This window comes from Oratosquilla oratoria, chromosome 19 (assembly GCF_046742065.1).
Source record: "Oratosquilla oratoria isolate Oo_2021 chromosome 19, ASM4674206v1, whole genome shotgun sequence".
Lineage (NCBI taxonomy): Eukaryota > Metazoa > Arthropoda > Malacostraca > Stomatopoda > Squillidae > Oratosquilla > Oratosquilla oratoria.
Genome location: NC_134795.1, coordinates 39,804,999 through 39,826,450, shown reverse-complemented (window position 1 = coordinate 39,826,450; position 21,452 = coordinate 39,804,999). Strand labels below are relative to the sequence as shown.

General features: G+C 40.9%; 1 protein-coding gene across 6 annotated transcripts in view; it reads left to right on the top strand.

Annotated features, from left to right (window-relative positions):
• Mms19 (MMS19 nucleotide excision repair protein) overlaps positions 1 to 21,452 on the top strand; it is a 514,253-nt gene that overhangs the window by 120,845 nt on the left and 371,956 nt on the right. For all 6 annotated transcript variants that reach the window (XR_012967332.1, XM_076202916.1, XM_076202918.1 and 3 more), the window contains one exon: positions 15,082 to 15,179. Coding sequence is in view for 5 of the 6 variants with exons in the window: in XM_076202916.1 (XP_076059031.1) it covers positions 15,082 to 15,179 (98 nt within the window). In the remaining variant the exon portion in view is untranslated. The remainder of the gene's footprint in view (positions 1 to 15,081; positions 15,180 to 21,452) is intronic.

Below are 21,452 nucleotides of genomic sequence, written 5' to 3'. Positions count from 1 at the left end.
GTGTGGTAGAGAACCTGGTCTATGATCGAGCAATTGTCTATGTTGGGAGGAAAGTCATCTGTATTGGTAGTGTCACCTGAGATGTGATAATGATTCTTCTCCATAGGGGGTCTGTTGTTTGAGCAGCGATGATGTGCTCTTGTGTAATGTCAAGTGGCTGCCGTATGGTTGCTATGTGTCTACTAAGGGCATCGGCTACTGTGTTTGCATAATCCTGGACGTAGTGGAATGTAGGCATGAATTCCTGTATAGTGAGGAACCATCTGGTGAGTTTTCCAGTGAGGTTCTTTCCTATGAAAAGGTGGAGAATGGGTTGATGGTCTGTGTATACGTGTATTTCATAGCCAAGTATGATATCTTTAAAGTGTTTGAGGGCATATATGACAGCAAGAGCTTCGATTTCAGTTACAGAGTAGTTTTGTTCTTGCTTGTTTAACGCGCGGCTAGCGTATGCTATCGGTATAAGTTTTGACTCATGCTGTTGCATAAGTACTGCACTGAGTACTTTGTAGGAAGCATGTGTACAGTGTGTGAAAGGTTTTGAGAAATTTAGAAATGCAAGGACAGGGGCTGTTGTGAGAGCGTGTTTTAAGTGGTGGAAAGCTGTGTGGTGTTCAGGCGTCCAGTTAAAGGATGTATCCTTTTTGAGAAGGGCTGTTAATGGGGCTGCAATTTGAGCATAGCCCTCAATGAAACACATGTAGAAGCCTGATAAACCCAAGAATGACTTGACGTGTTCGGTGGAGGTAGGGCGGGGAAAGTCTATTGCAGCCTTAAGAGTCCCAAAAGGTGATGACACCTTGAGAGTTGATGACGTGTACTAGGAAATGTGTTTCCTTTTTGAGGAAGGAACACTTCTTGAGTTTTAGTTTGAGACCTGCCGCAGCTAGCCTTGAGAAGACAGTTTCAAGTGTGGAAAGGTGTTCTGTGAGTGACTTGGAGGCAATGATTATATCGTCCAAGTAAGTGAAAACTGTTTTCCCTATGAGTCCTTCTAGGACCTTGTACATCAATCTAGAAAACATGGAGGGAGCAGAGACGAGTCCCATGGCCAGTCTTTTGAAGTGGTAGTGGCCCGTGTTGGTACTAAAGGCTGTTAGTGGCTTTGAGTCATCATCGAGAGGTATTTGGAAATACCCCAACATGAGGTCGAGAGTGGAAAAAACAGTGTTGTGTTCACCTGTATGTGTTCACCTGTATGTGTTCACCTGTTGTGTTCACCTGTATGTATGAGCAAAATTTGATGCAGCCCGAAGGGATTTCTCCCTGTCTTCTCCTTTTATGCATGGGGGGACGGAGAGGGGGGGGGTCGCCGATTTAATGAAGCGGCCTTGCTGTGGATGTGCTGTGTCTTGCGACACTGCTTCTGACCCAGGGCAGTGGACAAGGTGCAGGGATGACCCATCATCCAGGAGGCGCTAAGATAAGAGGGAAGGTGGAGGGGTGTGGAGTGTATTCAGGGATGGAATGGGTGGGAATGATTTTATGCCTTTTCCTTTTTGGCTACCTCCCTTGTAAGGGGGAAAAAGCCTTGGTATATGTATTTACCTAGTTGTATTTTGCGGGAAGAGGAGCTATGCTCGTGGTGTCCCACCATTGTATCTTGCAGTGTCTAGTTTGCTTTTAAACTCATGAATGGTTTTTGCGCATACTATTTCATTATCCAGTTTGTTCCAAGTGTCCAAAACTCTATGTGGAAAACTGTTTTTCTTCAGTTCTCTTCCATAGCTATGTTTTTTTTTTATTTTCTTTCCATGTCCTTTTGTGTTTCTCTTGTCCCAGATAAGTAGGTCCTCTCTATCAAGTATCTCTGTGCCTTTCATGATTCTGTAGATGGTCAATAGATCACCTCTCTCTCTTCTCTGCTCCAGTGTCGGTAATTCCAGTTTAGCCAATCTCTCCTCGTATGATAGGTTTGCAAGTGCAGGTGCCATTTTTGTAGCTGCTCTTTGGATTCTTTCTATTTTCTTTATATTCTTTTTGGTACTGGGGGACCACAATGTCGCCGCATACTCTAATCTAGGCCTTATCAATGTAACCAATATTTTTTTTATCATGTCTTCGTCCAAGTATGTAAATGCCACTTTTAGTGATCTTAGCAAGTTGTAAGTCTCCCCGACAATTTTGTTAATCTGTATATCATAGGACAAGTCGTTCGTGATAATTACACCCAAGTCTTTTTCGGATCCTACTTTCTTTACTTCCTTGGTTCCAATTGTATATTTTCCTGATATTCTGTTTTTGCTTTTTCCAAACTCCATTATGCTACACTTCTTAGTATTAAAGTCCACTTCCCATTTCTGACTCCAGTTCCATACCCCATTTAGGTCTTCTTGCAGTGCTTCACAGTCCTCATCAGTTTCTACTTTCCTTAACAGTTTGGAGTCGTCAGCAAAGAAGCTCATGTAACAGTTCACGTCCTCGTCCATGTCATTCATATAGATAGCAAACATTATTGGTGCCAGTACAGATCCTTGCGGTACTCCACTGATCACCTCTTTCCAATCTGAATATTTTTCTCTGAGCACTACTCTCATCTTTCTACCAGTCAGGAAGTCCTCCATCCATTTTAGTAGGTTCCCTTGTATTCCTCCTATGTGTTCCAGTTTTTTTTAGTAATAATGCACAATCAGCCCATACATTTCTTTCTTGCACTATGTCTATTAGCCTTGAGTAGAAACATTAAGTGTGTGGAGCATGATCTTCCTTGTCTGAACCTGAATTGTCTTGGGTTTAATATGTTGTCTTCCAGATGTTTTACCCATCTGTTTTTGATTATTTTCTCACAAATTTTGGCTATAGTGCTTGTTAGTGATACTGGCCTATAGTTGGTGGGTTCTTCCTTGTTTCCTCCTTTATATATTGGTACAATGTTAGCATTTTTCCAGTCATTAGGTATCTTTCCTTCTTTGGTGGGGGAAAAGAATACTGCCATCAAGCATTTCCACTTGGATCGTAAGAGGCGAGAAGAAAGGGACGGGGATTGGGACTAGGCATCCTTCTCCTTGTAGCCCCACAGGGCACATTCCTAAAAGTAAAAGCAAAGGCATAAGAGGGTCTGGAAGTTCTCGGACCAGCACCCTAAGGTGTGGGTCTTTTAATGTGCGTGGATGTGGTACAGATGAGAGTAAAAGGGAAGAGATAGGTAGTATGTTTGTGAGAAGAAAGATGGATGTGTTGGCTTTGAGTGAAACTAAGCTGAAAGGGAAGGGCGATTGTAAGTTTGGGAGTGCAAGTGGGAGGTTATCAGGAGTGAAGAGAGGGCGAGGGAGGGAAGGGGTGGCTATACTAGTAAGTGAATAGATAGGTAAACGTGTAGTGGAGTGGAAGGAGGTTTCCTCAAGGATAATGTGGATGAAGGTGAAACTGGAAAAGGAGATGTGGGGTTTTGTAAGTGCATATGGGCCTGGCAGTGAGAAGAGTGTAGAAGAAAGGGAGGCCTTTTGGATAGATTTAAATGAGTGCATAGAGGGTTTAGGGAGAAATGTAAATGTAATAGTATTGGGAGACCTTAATGCTAGGGTAGGAAATGATCCAATTGATGGAGTGGTTGGGAAATGTGGAGTTCCAGGAAAAAATCGTAGTGGAGAGTTGATGGTGGAAATGTGTCTAGAGAGTTGATGATAGCAAATACAGTGTTTCGGAAGAAAGTCAAGCATAAGTACACATGGGAGAGGGTGGTGGATGGAAGGGTGGTAGATAGAGCTTTAATGGACTATGTAGTGGTAAATAGGATTATGATAGGAAGAGTTAAGGATGTACATGTGCTAAGGGGAGAGGGTGGGGGATATCAGATAATTTTCTGGTGGAAGGTAAGTTGAGAGTGGAGGACAAATGGAGAAAGAGGAAAGGGACAAAAGGTAGGGAGGTGCTTAGAGTGAACTCTTTAAATGAAGAGGAAAAGGAGAAGGAGTACAAGAAGAAGCTGAAGGAGGAGTGGGAGGGAGTGAAGGATAGAGTAGAGGTAGGTGTGGAGGAGGAATGGGGATGGTTCAAGGAGGGAGTCACAAAGTGTGCAAAGATGGTGTGTGGAACAAGAAGGACAGGAGAAAATAGAAGGAAGGGTAGTGAATGGTGGGATGAGTAAATGAAGAAGGTTGTAGAAGAGAAGAAGGGAGCTTTCACAGATTGGTTACAAAATAGGATGAGGGAGTCATATGAGACGTACAAAGAAAAGAAAAGAAAAGAAAAGAGAAGTAAAGAAAAAGGTAAAGGAGGCAAAGAGGAGAGCAGATGTAAAATGGGGTAAGAGTATGACAGAAATTTTTTAAAGTAATAAAAAGATGTTTTGGAAAGAAATTAAGAGAGGAAGAGGACGCGAATCAAGTAGAGAAGAAAAGGTAAAAGGTGCATATGGAGAGATGATAATAGAGGAGAAGGCAGTACGGGGAAGATGGGCAGAATATTTTAGGGAGTTGCTAAATGTGAAGGAGGATAGGGAGGGAAAGATAGCTGCAGTGGGAAATGCTAAGAAAATGAGAGTAATGAGTGAGGAAAATGGAGGAGAAATAAGGAAGGATGAAGTGAAGGCAGTTGTTAAGATGATGAAAGCAGGTGAGGCACCTGATCTGGATGGATGCCATGCAGAATGTCTTAAAAAAGGAGGTACAGTGATGGTGGAATGGTTGGTGAGGTTATTTAATGTTTGCTGGAGAGAAGGTGGAGTGCCGGAGGACTGGAGGAGTGCTTGTATAGTTACTCTTTACAAGGGAAAGGGGGACAAGTGTGAATGTAGTAGTTTCAGAGGGATTAGCTTGTTAAGTATAGTAGGGAAGGCTTATGGGAGGATCTTGATTGAGAGGATTAGGAGAGGAACAGAGGGAGTAATTGGTGAGGAACAGTGTGGGTTTAGGACAGGAAGAGGTTGTGTAGATCAGATCTTTGTGGTAAGACAGATATGTGAGAGAGCTATAGGAAATGGGAAGGATGTTTTTTGGGCCTTTATGGATCTGGAAAAGGCTTACGACAGGGTGGACAGAAAGGCACTGTAGGAGATTATGCGGATATACGGGATAGGAGGAAAGCTTTTGGGAGCTGTCAAGACTTTTTATGAGAGTAGTAGAGTTTGTGTCAGGATTAGAAATGGAGAGAGAGAGTGGTTCGAGGTAAAGGTGGGACTTCGTCAGGGATGCGTTATGTCACCCTGGCTGTTCAACTTATACATGGACGGGGTAGTGCAAGAGGTAAATGCAAGGGTAGTGGGTTAGGGATTGGAGATGGTTAAAGAAAATGGAGAAAAGTGGGAGGTGAGCCAGCTATTGTTTGCTGATGACACTGCGCTTGTGGCAGGATCGGAGAAGGGATTGAGGAAGCTGGTGACAGAGTTTGGGAGAGTATGTGATAGAAGAAAGCTGAAGATAAATGTGGGTAAAAGTGAGGTGGTGGGATGTACAAGGGGTGAAAGTGGCAGTAATCTGGAAGTGAGCATTAAGGGAGAGCGACTGGAGGAAGTGGATAGTTTTAGATACTTGGGTGCAAATGTGGCAGGAAAAGGTGGAGTAAAGGTGGAGGTAGAATGTAGAGTAAGAGAAGCGAGTAAATGCCTTGGTGGATTAAAAAGTGTAATGAGGAATAGACATTTGGGAATGGATGCTAAGAGGAGACTGTATGAAGGAGTGATTGTGCCAACAGCACTGTATGGAGCAGAAACATGGAACATAAGAGAAGAAGAGAGAAGGAGTTTGAATGTGTTTGAGATGAGGTGTCTGAGAAGTATGATGGGGGTTACTAGGCTAGATAGAGTGAGAAGTGAGGAGGTGAGGAGGAGAACAGGGGTGGAAAGGGAGCTGGGAGATAGGGTTGATGAAAGAGTATTAGGATGGTTTGGGCACATGGAAAGAATGAGTGAAGAAAGACTAGTAAAGGAGGTATGGAAGGCAGATGTGGAGGGAGTGAACATGAGGGGACGTCCTAGGATGAGATGGATGGATGGGGTGAAGGGGGCTTTGGGGAAGAGGGAAATGTCTGTTGAGGAAGGACGGGTGAGGACAGAAGACAGGGGTGAATGGAGAAGGGTTGTATATGGAAGATGTTGTGATGCATGAGGTGGAATGGACGGGGGGATGGGGGGGGTGAGGTAGTGTGTGTGAGCAAAATTTTGACGCAGCCCGAAGGGATTTCTCCCTGTCCTCTCCTTTATATGGGGGGACGGAGAGGGGGGGGTCGCCGATTTAATGAAGCGGTCTTGCTGTGGATGTGCTGTGTCTTGCGATGTGGATGTGCTGTGTCTTGCGACACTGCTTCTGACCCAGGGCAGTGGACAGGGTGTGGGGATGACCCGTCATCTAGGAGGTGCTAAGATGGGAGGGAGGGTGGAGGGGTGTGGAGTGTTTTCAGGGATGGAATGGGTGGGAATGATTTTATGCCTTTTCCTTTTTGGCTGCCTCCCTAGTAAGGGGGGAAAAGCCTTGGTATATGTATGTATGTATTTATTATGATGTGTATTTTGTCTGTTAGTTCTTCTTTGCATTCCTTTAGAATCCAATTTGCAATACCATCCGGGCCATGTGATTTTCTGACGTCCAGTTTTGATAGATGTTTTGATATTTCTTTTTGTGATGTGAACTCACTCATGTAGGGAGATTGCTTGTTATTATCTATATCCCAATTTTGTATTTTCTTTCTGGTGAAGAAAGATTTAAAGTGGTTGTTCATGACTTCGGCCATCTCTAATTCTTCTGTGTATTCTATATTTCCTTGGCGTAATTTCACCATTTCCTGTTTGTTTTTAACCCCTTCCATACGGTGCCGCACACGTAGGCGTCATGAGGAGCAAGTGGATTCGCGACGCTGCCATATCGGCGTCTTGATTATATTTATTGTAGTCGCCCCTGTGTTTTGACATTCTCCCTAATCTGCTCTTAGTCCCATTCTCTGTGGTTTTCAAAATTCACGGGTGAAAGAGAGAACAATTGATATAAGCCGTGACTATATTTTATGAGGCGAGTATTATTACAACACGTCGTACGGCTGGCATTGGCTGCTGCCCGCGAGATTTAAGTCCTGTAGTGAAGTGGTTAAGTTTGCCATTCACATACCGATAGAATATGTATGTATGTGTTCACCTATAGAGTATAATGTGTCTTGCAAATGAGGTATAGGATATCTTTCAGGAATAGTGAGTTTATTGAGCTCACGAAAGTCTACAACAGGGCAGAAAGAGCCATCGTGTTTTGGAACAATGAAGAGGGGGAAATTCCAAGGGGACAAACTTGGTTCTATAATGTCTTGGGCGAGCATGTCTGCCATAATGTTGTCAACAATGTTGCATTTGCTATGTGGCAGTCGGTATGCTGGCATATACAGTGGTTTAGCATGCTGTCAAAGGGGTATGTGATGTTCTATTATGTTTGTGAGACCTAGTAGTTCGCCTGGAAGTGCAATGGCGTGCCTGTATGTGTTCATGAGCATAAGTCTATGTTGTTTATGTGAGCTGCCTGGATGGGTTGCTGCATGTTCTGTTCTCCGGTGGTTTGTGTGTTCCATTGTCCCGTGTTGATGGTGCATACGTTAGGGATCTTGTCCTGGTCGATTATGTGTACTGGAGCTAAGTATATGGTAAAATCACAAATGTTTGTGCCTTTGTTAAGGTGGAGAGGTGCATTTGTGTTGTTCGCCACTATGATGGTTGTATGCGCTTTGTTTGATGTGTTTGTTATGGCGGATAGGAGAGAAACACCAAATACGCAGCAAGTGTCCGCGATGCAGAGGACATCTGAGTTTGGAAAACACGAACTTGGAGCTTTGTGTACTTGTGTGGATATAGTGTTTTGTCTCTGATTACGACTGCATGAGTTTTTGTGAGAGTGTGAGAGATTTGTGAGACGGTTGTGTATTCTGAGGTGAGCTCAGGGATGTATGTGGAGACATTGTGTTTCTTTTGTCGGGGAGCCAACTTTGACCTATGTGCTGACAGTCTACGTCTGTTATGTGTGTGTGTTGAGGTACCTGGGCGAGTGGTGGTAGTAGGTGTGTCTGGTGCATGTGTCACTTGTGTGTTTGTTTCATCTGTTGGTGCATGCTGTTGCTCGGCCATGTAAATGTTTGTGACGTGTGTTTGGTGTGTGGGTATGTGTGTTTGTTGTTTTCAGAGCAGGTATGAAGTGGTTATGATAAACAATACCATGTTTAGCAGGGTAGATGGTTATGTGATTGTCTTGCATCCATGTCATCCCTATAAGAATGTCTGCAGGAAATACAACTTCAGCTACATATATTGTCATGGCAATGGGAGGGCAATTTCCATGTAGGGGGTGTCTAAGTCGATCTTGCCAATGATGTGGAAAGGAATACCGTCTACATTTGCTAATGTGATGTCTGTGAGTTCTAGAATCGTGAACCTACAGTGTCTGAACCTAAACTGGTCGAAAGCAAGTTTTGACATGACGTTTACGGGAGAGCCCGTGTCCAGAAAGAGTACTTGTTGGATGTTGTTGACAGTGGCTTGAAGTGTCATAGAAGATGGGGATTGTTGAGAAGCTGTCATCGTGAGTACCGGTAGGAGGTGGGGTGACTGGGTCTCGTGAGGTCATGTATGTGTGTCACTGTGAGATGATAGTCATATCATGTTTTGTTTGTTCGTGTTCCCGCTAGTTGAGTGTTGGGGAGACACGTATGAAGTCTGGTTTTGTGATTTTAGAAAACGACATTGGTTTGTGTCATGGAAAGATGGGCCGTGGTATTGGCAGAAGGTTGTCGGTTTTCTGTAATAACACCTGCTTGTGCTATGTCCCGGTTTGTTGCAGATTGTGCAAAAGAAGGGTGTTCTTGAGAGGGATTGCTGTCATGATTGTGTGCATGACATTTGTCTACCTCAGGTGTAGTTTACTTGTGAGATTTGTGCTACTGTGGATGTCTGTGTGATGGGGATGTTTTGTTGTTGGATCTGTGTTTTTGCTGTGGTCTTGTCTGAAAACTTTCTAGAAAAGTCTACGAGTGTTGAGTCTGGAGAGAAGGATATGGTGACTGTTTTCTGCAGTGTTTCTGGGTGAAGTTGTGCATCAGTCTGAGGTAACCGAAGAGTGAGAGTATGTTATCTAAGGACATTTTGTCATTTTTAACCCAGGGAGAGGATGTGAGTGCAGCTTTGAGCTCCTGTTTGAAATCACTTGCGATCTTGACTGTTCGTTCCTTGGTGTTGTTAGGTCTTTGGTGTTAAAGGTCTTTGCGAGTGTGTATAGGGGAGAGAGAGAGCCTAAGTGTTCAAATTCTGTGAATAATTTCTTGAGCTGTTTTACGAACTGGTCGTATGTTTGTGTTTGAATGAAGGGATCTGATTGTACAATGTCACTGGCTAAGGTGTTATTGAAATCAATGCGTGATTTGAGAACCGCTATCTTTGTTTTGTCATCCTTGACTTGTGTACACTGTATTTCTGAATTTATGTCATCTAACGTGTGAATGGCTATGTTATGTCCGTCAAATTTCGGAAGAGTGTGATCGTGTTTAATGAGTGTGAGTAAATTTGTAGCAGATTGTTGGTTTTCTGAGTGGTTGACTGTGGAATCTGTGTTATTTTCATTGGTGGTTGCCATCTTGGAACAAGTGTTGTAGGAGTATGAGGTTTTTGGTTGGGGATTTGTCATGCACACTTTTGTCCTTTAAAATGAAAAAAATCACTTGAAAAAATAAGGCTTGAAAAAAATATGAAAAAAATCACATAAATTCCTTCACTTTGGGAACTCGCACTACTGATGGAACTAAGCTTTAGCCCAAAAATTGAGGTATCTACTTACAGACCAATGGATTTGATGCGATGGTGAAGTGGTCTCGCAGATGTGGGTGAATAGACCGATGGATTTGGTGCGATGGTGCAGTGTGATCTGGAAAATATGGAGAGAATAAGTACAGGCAGGTTGAGATAGGTATGGGTAGTTTGTTGTAGACTTTCAGTTGTTTGTATGTGCTGAACCGAATGGCAGCAGTGGGGAGCGATACTTCTGTTGGAGAAAGGTGGAGGCGATGTCCCACGTAGAGCAATGGGTGTAGGTGGGTCGAGGAAACTGACGGCGTCCTTCGTTGTGGGATTTTGTCCAAGAGCGCTGGAAGTTAGGCTCAGAGGCAGGGGTGGTCCTGGGGGTTGTGTTGTCTCCAGCTGTTGGTTCGCTGTTGCTGGGCGAGTTGATAGATTCTCTCCAACGGTAGTGGTGCTGGGGTTGAGACTAAGTTGCATGTAGTCGTGGAGGAACATCCTGGAACGTAGCTAGTGTTCGGCATCATGGTGGAGGGGATTTTGTTCAGTTGCACTGGGTTGAGTTCACAGCGAAGTGGATGAGCTTTTGTCTCATTGTAGGCGCAGTTGTAGCTACTCTGAAATGATGCTTGAATTGTTCTTCATATCCTGCTACTGTTACCAGATAAGTGTTCTTTGGATCCCACCGCTGATTCACCAGATATGTTGGATGGTGTGTTCACAACATATGGTTAGCGTCTGAGTGGTAGCGGCTTCTCTGGAGGCGTGGAAACAAGCGAGCGATTTCTTCTCTTTATTATCTCCCGCACTCCGAAGAGGAACAGTTCATTATATATATCAGTCCGGCAAGGTTGCCGACAAGGGAAAAATATTTACATGGTCGCTGTTTCCAGCGAGACTAGACATCGAAATTATTTTATTTTACATACAGGGATAACAGAGAATGATGCTACATCACTTATATCATTTATATGTGTTCGACTGTGGACTGGTGCGAAAAATAACCTTGTGGAAATTTATTGTCGAAATGGCAATATCTCTATTGGCAGGAATCAAGGTTTGATGACAGCTGTGCACATCCGAGGTCATAACCCCAATAATTTGGAGTCTCAGGACAATAGACTTGACTGCGACGCTTGACTCTTGGTGTCCGTCAGGTCTTGACTACCATCTTACTCCGTTGTGGTGCGAGCATGTGCATATCCGGAGATGTCCCAAGAGAATGGAAGCTAGCTAATGTTACTCCCATATTCAAAAAAGGTGACAAAAAGAAGCCAAATAACTATAGGCCTATGAGTTTGACTTCAATCGTAGGAAAAATAATGGAAGCTATCATCAGAGATGCTATCGAATATCATTTAGAAAGTAACCCATTTGATAAATGATAGGCAGCATGGTTTCAGATGGAAACGTTCTTGCGTGACTAATTTACTTGAATTCTACAACACAGTTATCTTGAATTATGACAAAAGAAACATTATAGATTTAATATATCTAGACTTTGCAAAAGCTTTTGATACCGTCCCACACGAAAGACTACTTACCAAATTAGCTTTACATGGAATAAGTGGTAGCCTATTAAGTTGGACTAGTAATTGGTTGAATGGTTGAAAACAGAGAGTTGTTTTAAATGGAAAAACTTCTAGATGGAAAAATGTTACAAGTGGAGTTCCTCAGGGTTTCGTTCTTGGGCCACTTCTATTCATAGTATATATAAATTATATAGACCATGGACTAAAAACTACTGTTTCCAAATTTGCCGATGATACAAAACTGTGCGGAATGGCAAATGATCACTTAAACCAATTAGATATTCAAGAAGATTTAAATAGATTACAACAATGGTCTGAAAAGTGGCTAATGAAATTTAACACAAGTAAATGCAAGGTAATGCACATAGGTAAAAATAACAGTAAGTACGATTACAAGTTATTTGGAAATTCGTTAACAAAAGTGGATAGTGAAAAAGATCTCGGCATAATTATCAGTAACGACCTCAAATCATCCAAGCAGTGTATTTCAGCCTCTGAGAAAGCAGATAAGATTCTAGGACTGATTGCGCAATCTTTTGATTTCAAAAGTCCATCACTCATTAACAAGCTATATAAATCGTTAGTTCGTCCACATTTGGAATATGCTGTTTCCGTATGGTCACCGAATCTCATTAAAGACATTGACAGACTGGAAAAAGTACAATGGCGAGCCACAAAACTGATTCCAAATATCAAAAATAAATCAAACGAAAATTGACTAAAACATATGAATCTGTTTTCCCTAAAAAAGCGTAGACTCAGAGGTGACTTGATACAGGTCTTTAAAATTCTAAAGAGAATTGACAACATCAAAAGTGACAAAATTTTCATATTGAATGAGAATCAGACAAACAATGGTCTCAAACTGTCCGGAAATAGATTCAATTTGGAAGTAGGTAGAAACAACTTTGCCAATCGTGTAGTTAATGAATGGAATAAACTTCCTGCACAGGTAGTGCAATGTACCCAGTTCAGTTCAAAGCTTTAAGAATCATTTAGATAAACACCTAAGCAAGATGCTTTAATGATTATAATTTATTTTAAATTTTTGTTTTGTTATCATTTGTCTGTTTGATTTTCATTTATTATTAGTTATATGTCAATTTATTATTATTTATTATTTACCTGTTTGTTTATTATCTAACTATACCTATGCATTTATGTATTTTATTTGTTATTTACATTATTATAGTTTTTATTTATTTTATTATTATTATGATTTTTTTCGCATCCGACCTAGATATGGACCAAAAGGTCTCCTGTCGGCATGCTCCGCCTTTGTAATCCTTTACGTATGTACGTACTTGTCTAGATGTAGGTAGAAAGGAGACTGCGTCATTCTAGAAGTTCAAGAAGTTCTCCAACATTTGTACATTATACTCACGTTTGAGCTCTATTAATTCATCCAAAATGTTATTAATATCTATTTCTCATTATATTTCTGTACATGGGTTCTCTATCCATTTCTAACCCTCTATGCATAATATTTCCTTTCTCTTCAAACCCCCCCAAAAAACTCTTTCAAACCTTTGGTATTCCCTTGCTGTTTGAGAAAGACATGTCTTTTTACGAATGACACCAAGTGGAGTCTCTATTCTGCTTTCTTCTAAGCATCTTTTTGCTGGTTCTTTGTCTTCCGTAGTTCCTTTGCTTCTTTCCATTTTTTATAAAAAAAAAAAAAATAAAATAAAATAAAATAAATGGAGATACAGAGATGTTTACATTCTGATCACATTGAATACATTACACCCTTCACTATATCTTTGTAAACGACTAGGCCTGCTTTCAAATTCGTTCGTTTGTGAATCGCTAAATAGTGGGTTCAGAGCGTTTGTTCCGGTACGTCTTGCTTCGACCATGGTTGTGTTTGAGATGAGGTGCCTGAGAAGTATTATAGGGGTTACTAAGCTGGATAGAGTGAGAAATGAGGAGGTAAGGAGAACAGGGGTGAAAAGGGAGTTAGGAGATAGGGTCAATGAGAGAGTATTGGGATGGTTTGGACACATGGAAAGAATGAGTGAAGAACAATAAGTAAAAGAGGTGTGGAAGGCAGAGGTGGAAGGACACGAGGGGGCAACCTAGGATGAGATGGATGGATGGGGTAAAAGGGGCATTGGGAAAGGGGTGAATGGAGAATGGTTATGTATGGATGATGCTGTGATGCATGAGGGGGATAGGGGGTGAGGGAGTATGCTGTGGATGTGCTGTGTCTTGTGACACTGCTTCTGACCCAGGGCAGTGGGAGAGATGCAGGGATGACCTGTCATCCAGGAGGAGCCAAGATAAGAGGGAGGGAAGGGGGTGGATGTGACTGGAGTATATAGGGGATGGAATGGGTGGGAGTGTTTTTTTGCTACCTCTCTTGTAAGGGGGAAAAAGCCTTTGGTATGCGCATGTACTTTTCATGATGATCCAGGCATTTTCTGTAGGACTCAGGTCAAGTGAAATGCCTAGCCACTCCAAAACACTGATATTATTGCCCTCTAGGAAATTTTTCATTACTTTTGACTTATGGGCAGGGACATCATGCATAAAAAAAAATTGCATTTGTGAATGTCTCAAAACTGGAGGATGTGCTCCCTTAGCACCTCCTCTATATAATTAATTCCTTTCATTGTTATGTTCTTAGGAAGGAAGTATAGTCTACCTCTGCCCTTATCTCCATTAAAAGAACCCCATACTATAACTCTGTCAGGGTGCTTAACTGTCTTCACTGTGTACTGAAGGTCATAACAGGACTCGTTACTTGGACAATAGACAAGCTTGGAGCAGCCCCTGACCAGCCTAAAAGTGCTTTCATCACTAAACATCACTTTCTGCCAATGGTCTGAGGTCCAATCTTTGCACCTGTTGCAGAACTGTAACTGTTTCTTCTTCATGGCTTCAGTTAGCATGGGTTTCTTGGCAGCATGATAAGTAGGCATTTTCAGGTCCTTCTGCAGGCACTGAATGGTTTGTACTGAGATGTCTTTCAGGAGTTCAGGATATTTTCCTTTGATTACAGCAGTTATGGCATGATCTGATATTGCTTTTCTTTTGAGGATCTTGTCTGTGCAAGTAGTAGTCCTTTTAGGGGCCCCAGAGCCCAGCTTCCTGGGTAATAGGGTGCCAGGTGGTGCCAATGCAGCAGCTTATTTGAGGTGGTAAATTGCCATCTTCGTGACTTTCAAATCTGTAGCTCTGTGTATTACAGACAAGCCTTGTTCTAATAAGGTGAGGGCACAGGTCTTCTCTTCCGTTGATAATGATCAACCCATTCTGACCTCTTGGAGCAATAATATAGAGAGGCAGATTTGGTTACCGAGTGCAAAAGGTGGCTCTGAGGAGCAGTGTCAATTAGATCCTTTCTCACCAAGCCTACATAGCTCACTGAAGCATGGTGTGTTCAGGGAATATGCAGCAAGGACTAGTATGCAGCATTATCACTAGCTCCACCTACTTTTACTATGGCAGAAGTGCAAGTGAAATCTCTGCACCAAATCTTGTGTATAGATTTTTCACAGTGAAAATGTATAGATTTTTATTTTGTGGGCACTGTAGATATAGATGAACATATAGTGGGTGTCTTGAGGCATTGATTCAAAATTACCACAATCCATATAATTGACTCAATGATAGAGTAGGAAATTAGCCAGTAGATGTAGTACGGAGGTTTGGGGTGTTATATTAGAATTATAGTGGGGATGTGTTTAGAAAGGGAGTTGATGATAGCAGGCACATTATTTAAGTCTTTGAATGCAGTTGTATACATAGAGGTACATTGCATATTTATGTGGAATTATTAAATACCATAGCATATTAATGTGACGTTTTTTATTTATTTATTCATTATCAATATATATAATTTTTTTTTTTCAGGGATAGCATCACTAAATTCCTAGTGGCCCTATGTTCTGAGAATCAGTCTGCTGTTAATGACTGTGTCGTGCCTCGGTTTCTTACTCTTCTACAAAACAGTTGAGTTCTTTTCTTAGTATGATATTTGAAATATGATGCTATTGTTACCTCAAATTTGTAATGGACACTTCTTGTTTTGGATTTCATTAAAAGATAATAATAATCTATCTACTGAAGGCTTTTTTCCCCCCATACAAGGAAGGTAGCCAAGGCAAAAGGTATATACCTACTCTCACCCATCCCACTCCCATCCACCACACTTTCCTCCCTCTCATCATAGCTCCTTGTGGATGAAGTGGTCATTCCTGTATCCTGCCCACTACTGTGGGTCAGAAGCAATACAGCAAGAAACAGTACATCCATAACAAAACCCTTTTACTTAATTGGTGACCACCCTCTCTCTCCCCTCACGTGGAAAATAGAGAAGACAGGGTGATCCCTTTGGGTTGTTTCAAAATGTTGTTCACAATTAACCACTCCCACCCCCTCCTATTTTTGCATCACAGTATCATCTATACAAAGAGCAGCAACAAAATTGGCACCTACACTGTCAAATCTGACATACGAACAAAGATTGGAGAAATTACATCTGTCAACACTGGAACAGAGAAGAGAAAGGTGATTTGTTGACCATTTACAGAATTATGAAAGGGATGGAAATTCTTGATAGAGACAACTTATTAAAGTGGGACAGAAGAGAAATAAGAGGACACGAAAAGAAACTAAAGAAGGACAGTTACAGAAGAGACCTGAAAAAGAATAGCTTTCCACATAGAGTGATTGATGTCTGGAACAAACTAAACAGAGAAACAGTGAGTGCCAAAAATATACATGATTTTAAGAATAAACTGGATGCGGAGAGATATGAAAACGGGTCACAACGAGCAAAGCTCTCATCCCGTAAAATACAACTAGGTAAATACACAGCCATTCTCCACTCTTCTTCCTTCCTTGCTCAACAGACCTTCCCATCTTGCTCAATACCCCTTTCATCCCATCCATCCATCTCATTCTTGGTTGTTTCCTAAAGTTCACTCCTTCAACCTCTGCCTTCCACACCTCTTTCACTGATCTCTCTTCTCTCATTCTTTCCATGTGCCCAAACCTTCTCAATACTCTTTCATCAGCCCTATCTGCCATCTCCTTTTCCATGCCCACTGTCATCCTCATCTCATTTCTCATTCTATTCAGCCTTGTAACCCCTACCATGCTTCTCAGATATTTCATCTCAAACATGTTTAAACTTCTCTCTTCCTCTCTTAAATTCCAAGTCTCTACCCCATATAGTGTCATCTGCACAATCACCCCTTCATATAATCAATCTCCTCTTTGTATTCTTTCCCAGCTGCCCATTTTTCATGACACTCTTTAATCCTCCAATGGAGTTTCTTGCTTCTGTCATTGTACAGTTTATCTCCACCTCCATTCCCTTTTCCTGTCACATGCAACCTCAAATTCCTAAAGCTATCCAGTTCCTCCAGTCTTTCTCCTTTAAGATTGAATTCCAACTCTCTACCATCCTTTCCCCATGTATATCTCGTCACCTTTAATCCACATTTACCTCCAACTTTTTCCTATTGCATACCTTCCCAAACTCTATCATTAAATGTCTGAATCCCCCCTCTGACCTTGTCACAAGTGCAACATCATCAACAAACGACAACTGGGTCACCTCCCACTTTTCTCCATTTTCTTTAACCATCTCCAGTCCCCTGCTCATGACCCTCACATTTGCCTCCCCCACCACACCATCCTGTACACATTGAACAGCTATGGTGACATGACACATCCCTGATGCAGCCCCACCTTTATCTCAAACCACTCACTCTCTCCATTTATATTTCTAACACAGTCTCTAATAAATAAAAACTCTTGACTGCCTTTAATATCTTTCCCCTAATCCCATATATTTGTAAAACCTACTACAGTGCCTTCCTGTCTACCCTGTTATAAGCCTTTACCAAATTCATAAAGGCCCAAAAAACATCCTTACATTTCCTAAAGCTTTCTCACATATCTGCCTTACCACTTTTGTTGAGCAGCAATCAAAGCAGGATGTATTGAGAATACGGTCCGGACTGCTATCTAGTGATTCGCTGACGAATGATTTTGGGTTATACTGGCCCAGGATTGGCGAATGGCTTCCTCGAGCTTGGGCACAGAGCTCGTATCTTTACCCTGCAGGTCTTGTTTAATGTGGTTCCACAGGTTTTCTATTGGGTTTATGTCAGGACTATTGCCTGCCCAGTCTGCTATGTACGGTATATGACAGTCTTTAAGCCACTGAGTAACACTACGAGCAGTGTGGGCTGGGGCGTGATCTTGTTGAAAGATGTTAGCACCTGAGCTATTAAAAGAATCCTCCAGGTGGTCATTTAAGAGTTCATAATAAACATATTGGTTCACTTTTACATTTTTCAGAAGTACAACAAAGCTCCCAAGTCCTCTTCCACTAAAACTTCCCCATACCATGAGAGAATCAGGGTGTTTCACTGTTTGTTGAACATACTGGGAATCAAGAGGGTCAGTGTTTTTTGCAGACAGAGGCCGACGTCGGCATCATCGAGTACCCACTTGCTCCTCATGCCGCCTAGGTAGGCGTCACTGTATGTAAGTGGTTAACAGCTCAGGTGCTAACATCTTTCAACAAGATCACGCCCCAGCCCACACTGCTCGTAGTGTTACTCAGTGGCTTAAAGACTGTCATATACCTTTATATAGCAGACTGGCCAGGCAATAGTCCTAACATAAACCCAATAGAAAACCTGTGGAACCACATTAAACAAGACCTGCAGGGTAAAGATACGAGCTCTGTGCCCAAGCTCGAGGAAGCCATTCGCCAATCCTGGGCCAGTATAACCCCTGCACATCTTGCCAAGTATGCCACTTCCATTCCAAACCGCCTTCATGAGATCATTGCACTTAAAGGCCACCCATCAAAGTACTAGAGGTACGAAGTGAGCTTTTGTTTATTGATTTATGACTCATTCATTCTCCTCATCACTCATTTTCACTAACTGTTTGTACTTTCTTGTTGAGCACTGTACAACCATTCTCCATTCACCCCTGTCCTCTCCCTTCCCTCCTCAACAGACATTCCCCTCTTCCCCAAAGCCCCCTTTACCCTATCCATCCATCTCATCCTAGGACACTCCCTCCACATCTGCCTTCCATACCTCTTTTACTAGTCTTTCTTCACTCATTCTTTCCATGTGTCCAAACCATCCTAATATTCTTTCATCAACCCTATCTCCCAACTCCCTTACCACCCCTGTTCTCCTCCTCACTTCCTCATTTCTCACTCTATCTAGCCTAGTAACCCCCATCATACTTCTCAGACACCTCATCTCAAACACATTCAAACTCCTTCTCTCTTCCTCTCTTTATGTTCCATGTTTCTGCCTCATACAGTGCTGTTGGCACAATTATTCCTTCATACATATAAGAAATAGGGAAATCAATGATTTGTTAGATGAAATAAACTCAAAAATGAAATACAAATGTATATACAAAGAAGTAGCCCTATTAAGAAAGGCCATTGAAGAAAATAACAGTGAAATAGATGAGTTGATAATGGAAATAAATAGGATAAAGGGAGAAAATAAAAGATTGAAAAATGAAGAAATGAATAGGAATGAAGCATTAAAGAAAGAGATGAAGGATCAAATACAGGCAGTGACTGAGAGAGGGGAAGAAAAGATAAAAAAAAAATGACTTCTAAGAAATAAACAGTGGAAGGTAGAACAGGAAAGTAAAAAATTATCTTTTAAGGAAATAGTGGAACAGCAGGTCAAAGAGAATGATAAGGAAATGGTAATCCAAGTGATTAAAGAGAAAGGTAATTTGGTTAGGGATACAGTGGACAAAAAAAGATGCATTGTAATCTATGGTATTAAAGAACAGCATGATGTTCCTAGGTAACAGAGAGAAAAACAGGAAAAAGAGATCGCTAAAGAAATTCTGAAAGAGATTCAAGAGGAGGGACAAAGTTTAGATAAAGAAGTTGAAGAAACTTATAGAATAGGTAGATACTCAAAAGAAAAACAATATAGGCCATTAAAAGTAAAACTTAGGTCACAAATGATTGCAGAGGAAGTACTATCTAGAACAGCAAAACTAGCAAGCAGTGAACAACACAAAAATGTATGGATTAAAAAAGAAATGAGTGATGAAAAAGAAAAGGAGCTTAGAAATGAAGCGAATGACAAATATGAAAAAAGAACAGACTGATTTTTTCTTTTTTTTCAAGTGGTGGACCTGAGGCTGAGAAAGTAGTATATCAGGACAAAAGGAAACAAAGCAGACAGAAAAAGACAAGAAAGAAAAAAATTAAAATTAGGCTATACCAACATAGATGGAATGATCTTAGGACTGAATGAACTAAATGACTATCTGGCATTAGAAAAACTGGACATAATGGGAATAGAAACCAAACTAAAAGGTAATCTACCACCAAATACTGTGAGACAAGGTCTATACAACTGTTGGATGAAGAATAGAAAGGAAAAACAGGAAGGGGGAGTATTATTTTTGACCAGGAAAGACTTAAATGTGACAAAGTAAACAGAAAGAAAAAATAATTTAGAATGAATTATGATAAAAGTTGAAAGCAACCACATGAAAAGTAGAAAATTGTAGTAGTGTATGTACCCCCCAAAACAGTCCTGGACAGAACAGGATCATTCCAAATTGTTGGAAGATACTAAGTATGAACTGACTGATATGTTGAAGGAAAGAGGAAATACAGTAATTATGGGTGAATTTAGCTTAAAAGAAATATGTTGGGAAGAAATGACAGTAAAGGGTGGAGAAGATATGGGGCAGCATGCTACTTGATATGACCATTGAATACACAATGACTCGGTGGATAAAGGAAAATACCAGACACAGAAACAATGAGGAACCATTGAGACTGGATTTAATAGTTACGTCAGAACCTGAAATTGTAGACAGATTACAAAACACCAGTGGGAAAGAGTGACCAAGTACTAATAGAATTATAATTTAAAGAGGAAATAGACCTAAGAAGAAATGAGAAACATAGAATAGGAAGACCAATGTACAACAAAACGAATTTTGAGAAACTTAAAAAATACTTTCGTAATCCAAACTGGGAAAAATTCCTAAAGAAACAAGGATGGAAGAGAAATGGAATATACTAAAAGAAATTTATAATGAGGGAGTGAACGAATATGTACCACAACAAAAGCAAGAAAGAGTATACATAAAGAACTGGGACAACAAAAAATGTAGTGAAGCTAAGGATAAAAGACAAAAAAACAAGCAAATGGCAAACATACATCAAACTAAGAAATGATTATGTAAAAATACACAGAGAAGAAAAGAGAAACTATGAAAAAGAAGTAATAGAAAATTGCAAGGAACAACCTAAACTATTTTACAGATATGTGAATGGTAAACTAAAAAAACAAAACAAGAAATAGAAAAGCTGTGCCAGGGAAGTTATGAATATACAGAAGAACAAGAAATGGCAGAAATTATGAGCAATCATTTCAAATCAGTATTCACAATTGAGAACTTGCCTTACTGTGAGTGAATAGAGAGACAGAAATCCCCCCAATGAAGGAAATAAATGTAACAAAGAAGGAAATCAGTGACCAAATAAAAAACCTTGATGTCAGAAAATCGCATGGTCCAGATGGAATTGCAAATTGGATACTGAAAGAATGCGTAGAGGAGTGAACAGATAAAATATACAGTATAATCAAATGCTTGCTCAAAGAAGGAAAGGTACCACAAGACTGGAAAAATGCAATTATACCAATACATAAAGGAGGAAACAAGGAAAATCCATCTAACTAGAGACTGGTCTCCCTAACAAGCACAGTAGCAAAAATATGTGAAAAAGTGGTCAAAAGAAAATTGGTTAAACACCTGGAAGAAGAAACTATACTGAACTCAAATCAATTTGGATTTAGACAAGGAATATCATGTACAACAAGCCTGATCTGCTTCTATTCTTTTGACAATATAAAAACCTATTTGAAATTGAATACGAAAAACAATCCGGACGTTTCAAACATTCTTGATTCTCGTTGCGGGGCTGATAGTCAGAAGTGGGGCAAGGAGGATACGCGTACCTTGGGTCAGGTCTGGGTCAAAGAGAGAAATACGCTTACCTTAGGTCAGGTCTGGGTCAAAGAGAGTGATGCACGTGCCTTGGGTCAGGTCGATTCGGGGCGACGGCCCAAAAATCAGGTCAGTACTTTGGATGAGATGTATAGCAATCTGGCAGATCTAATTATTAATGCACAAAACACATTTATCCCCCTAAAGTCAATACGAAAAAATAGTAATACTCCCAAATGGAT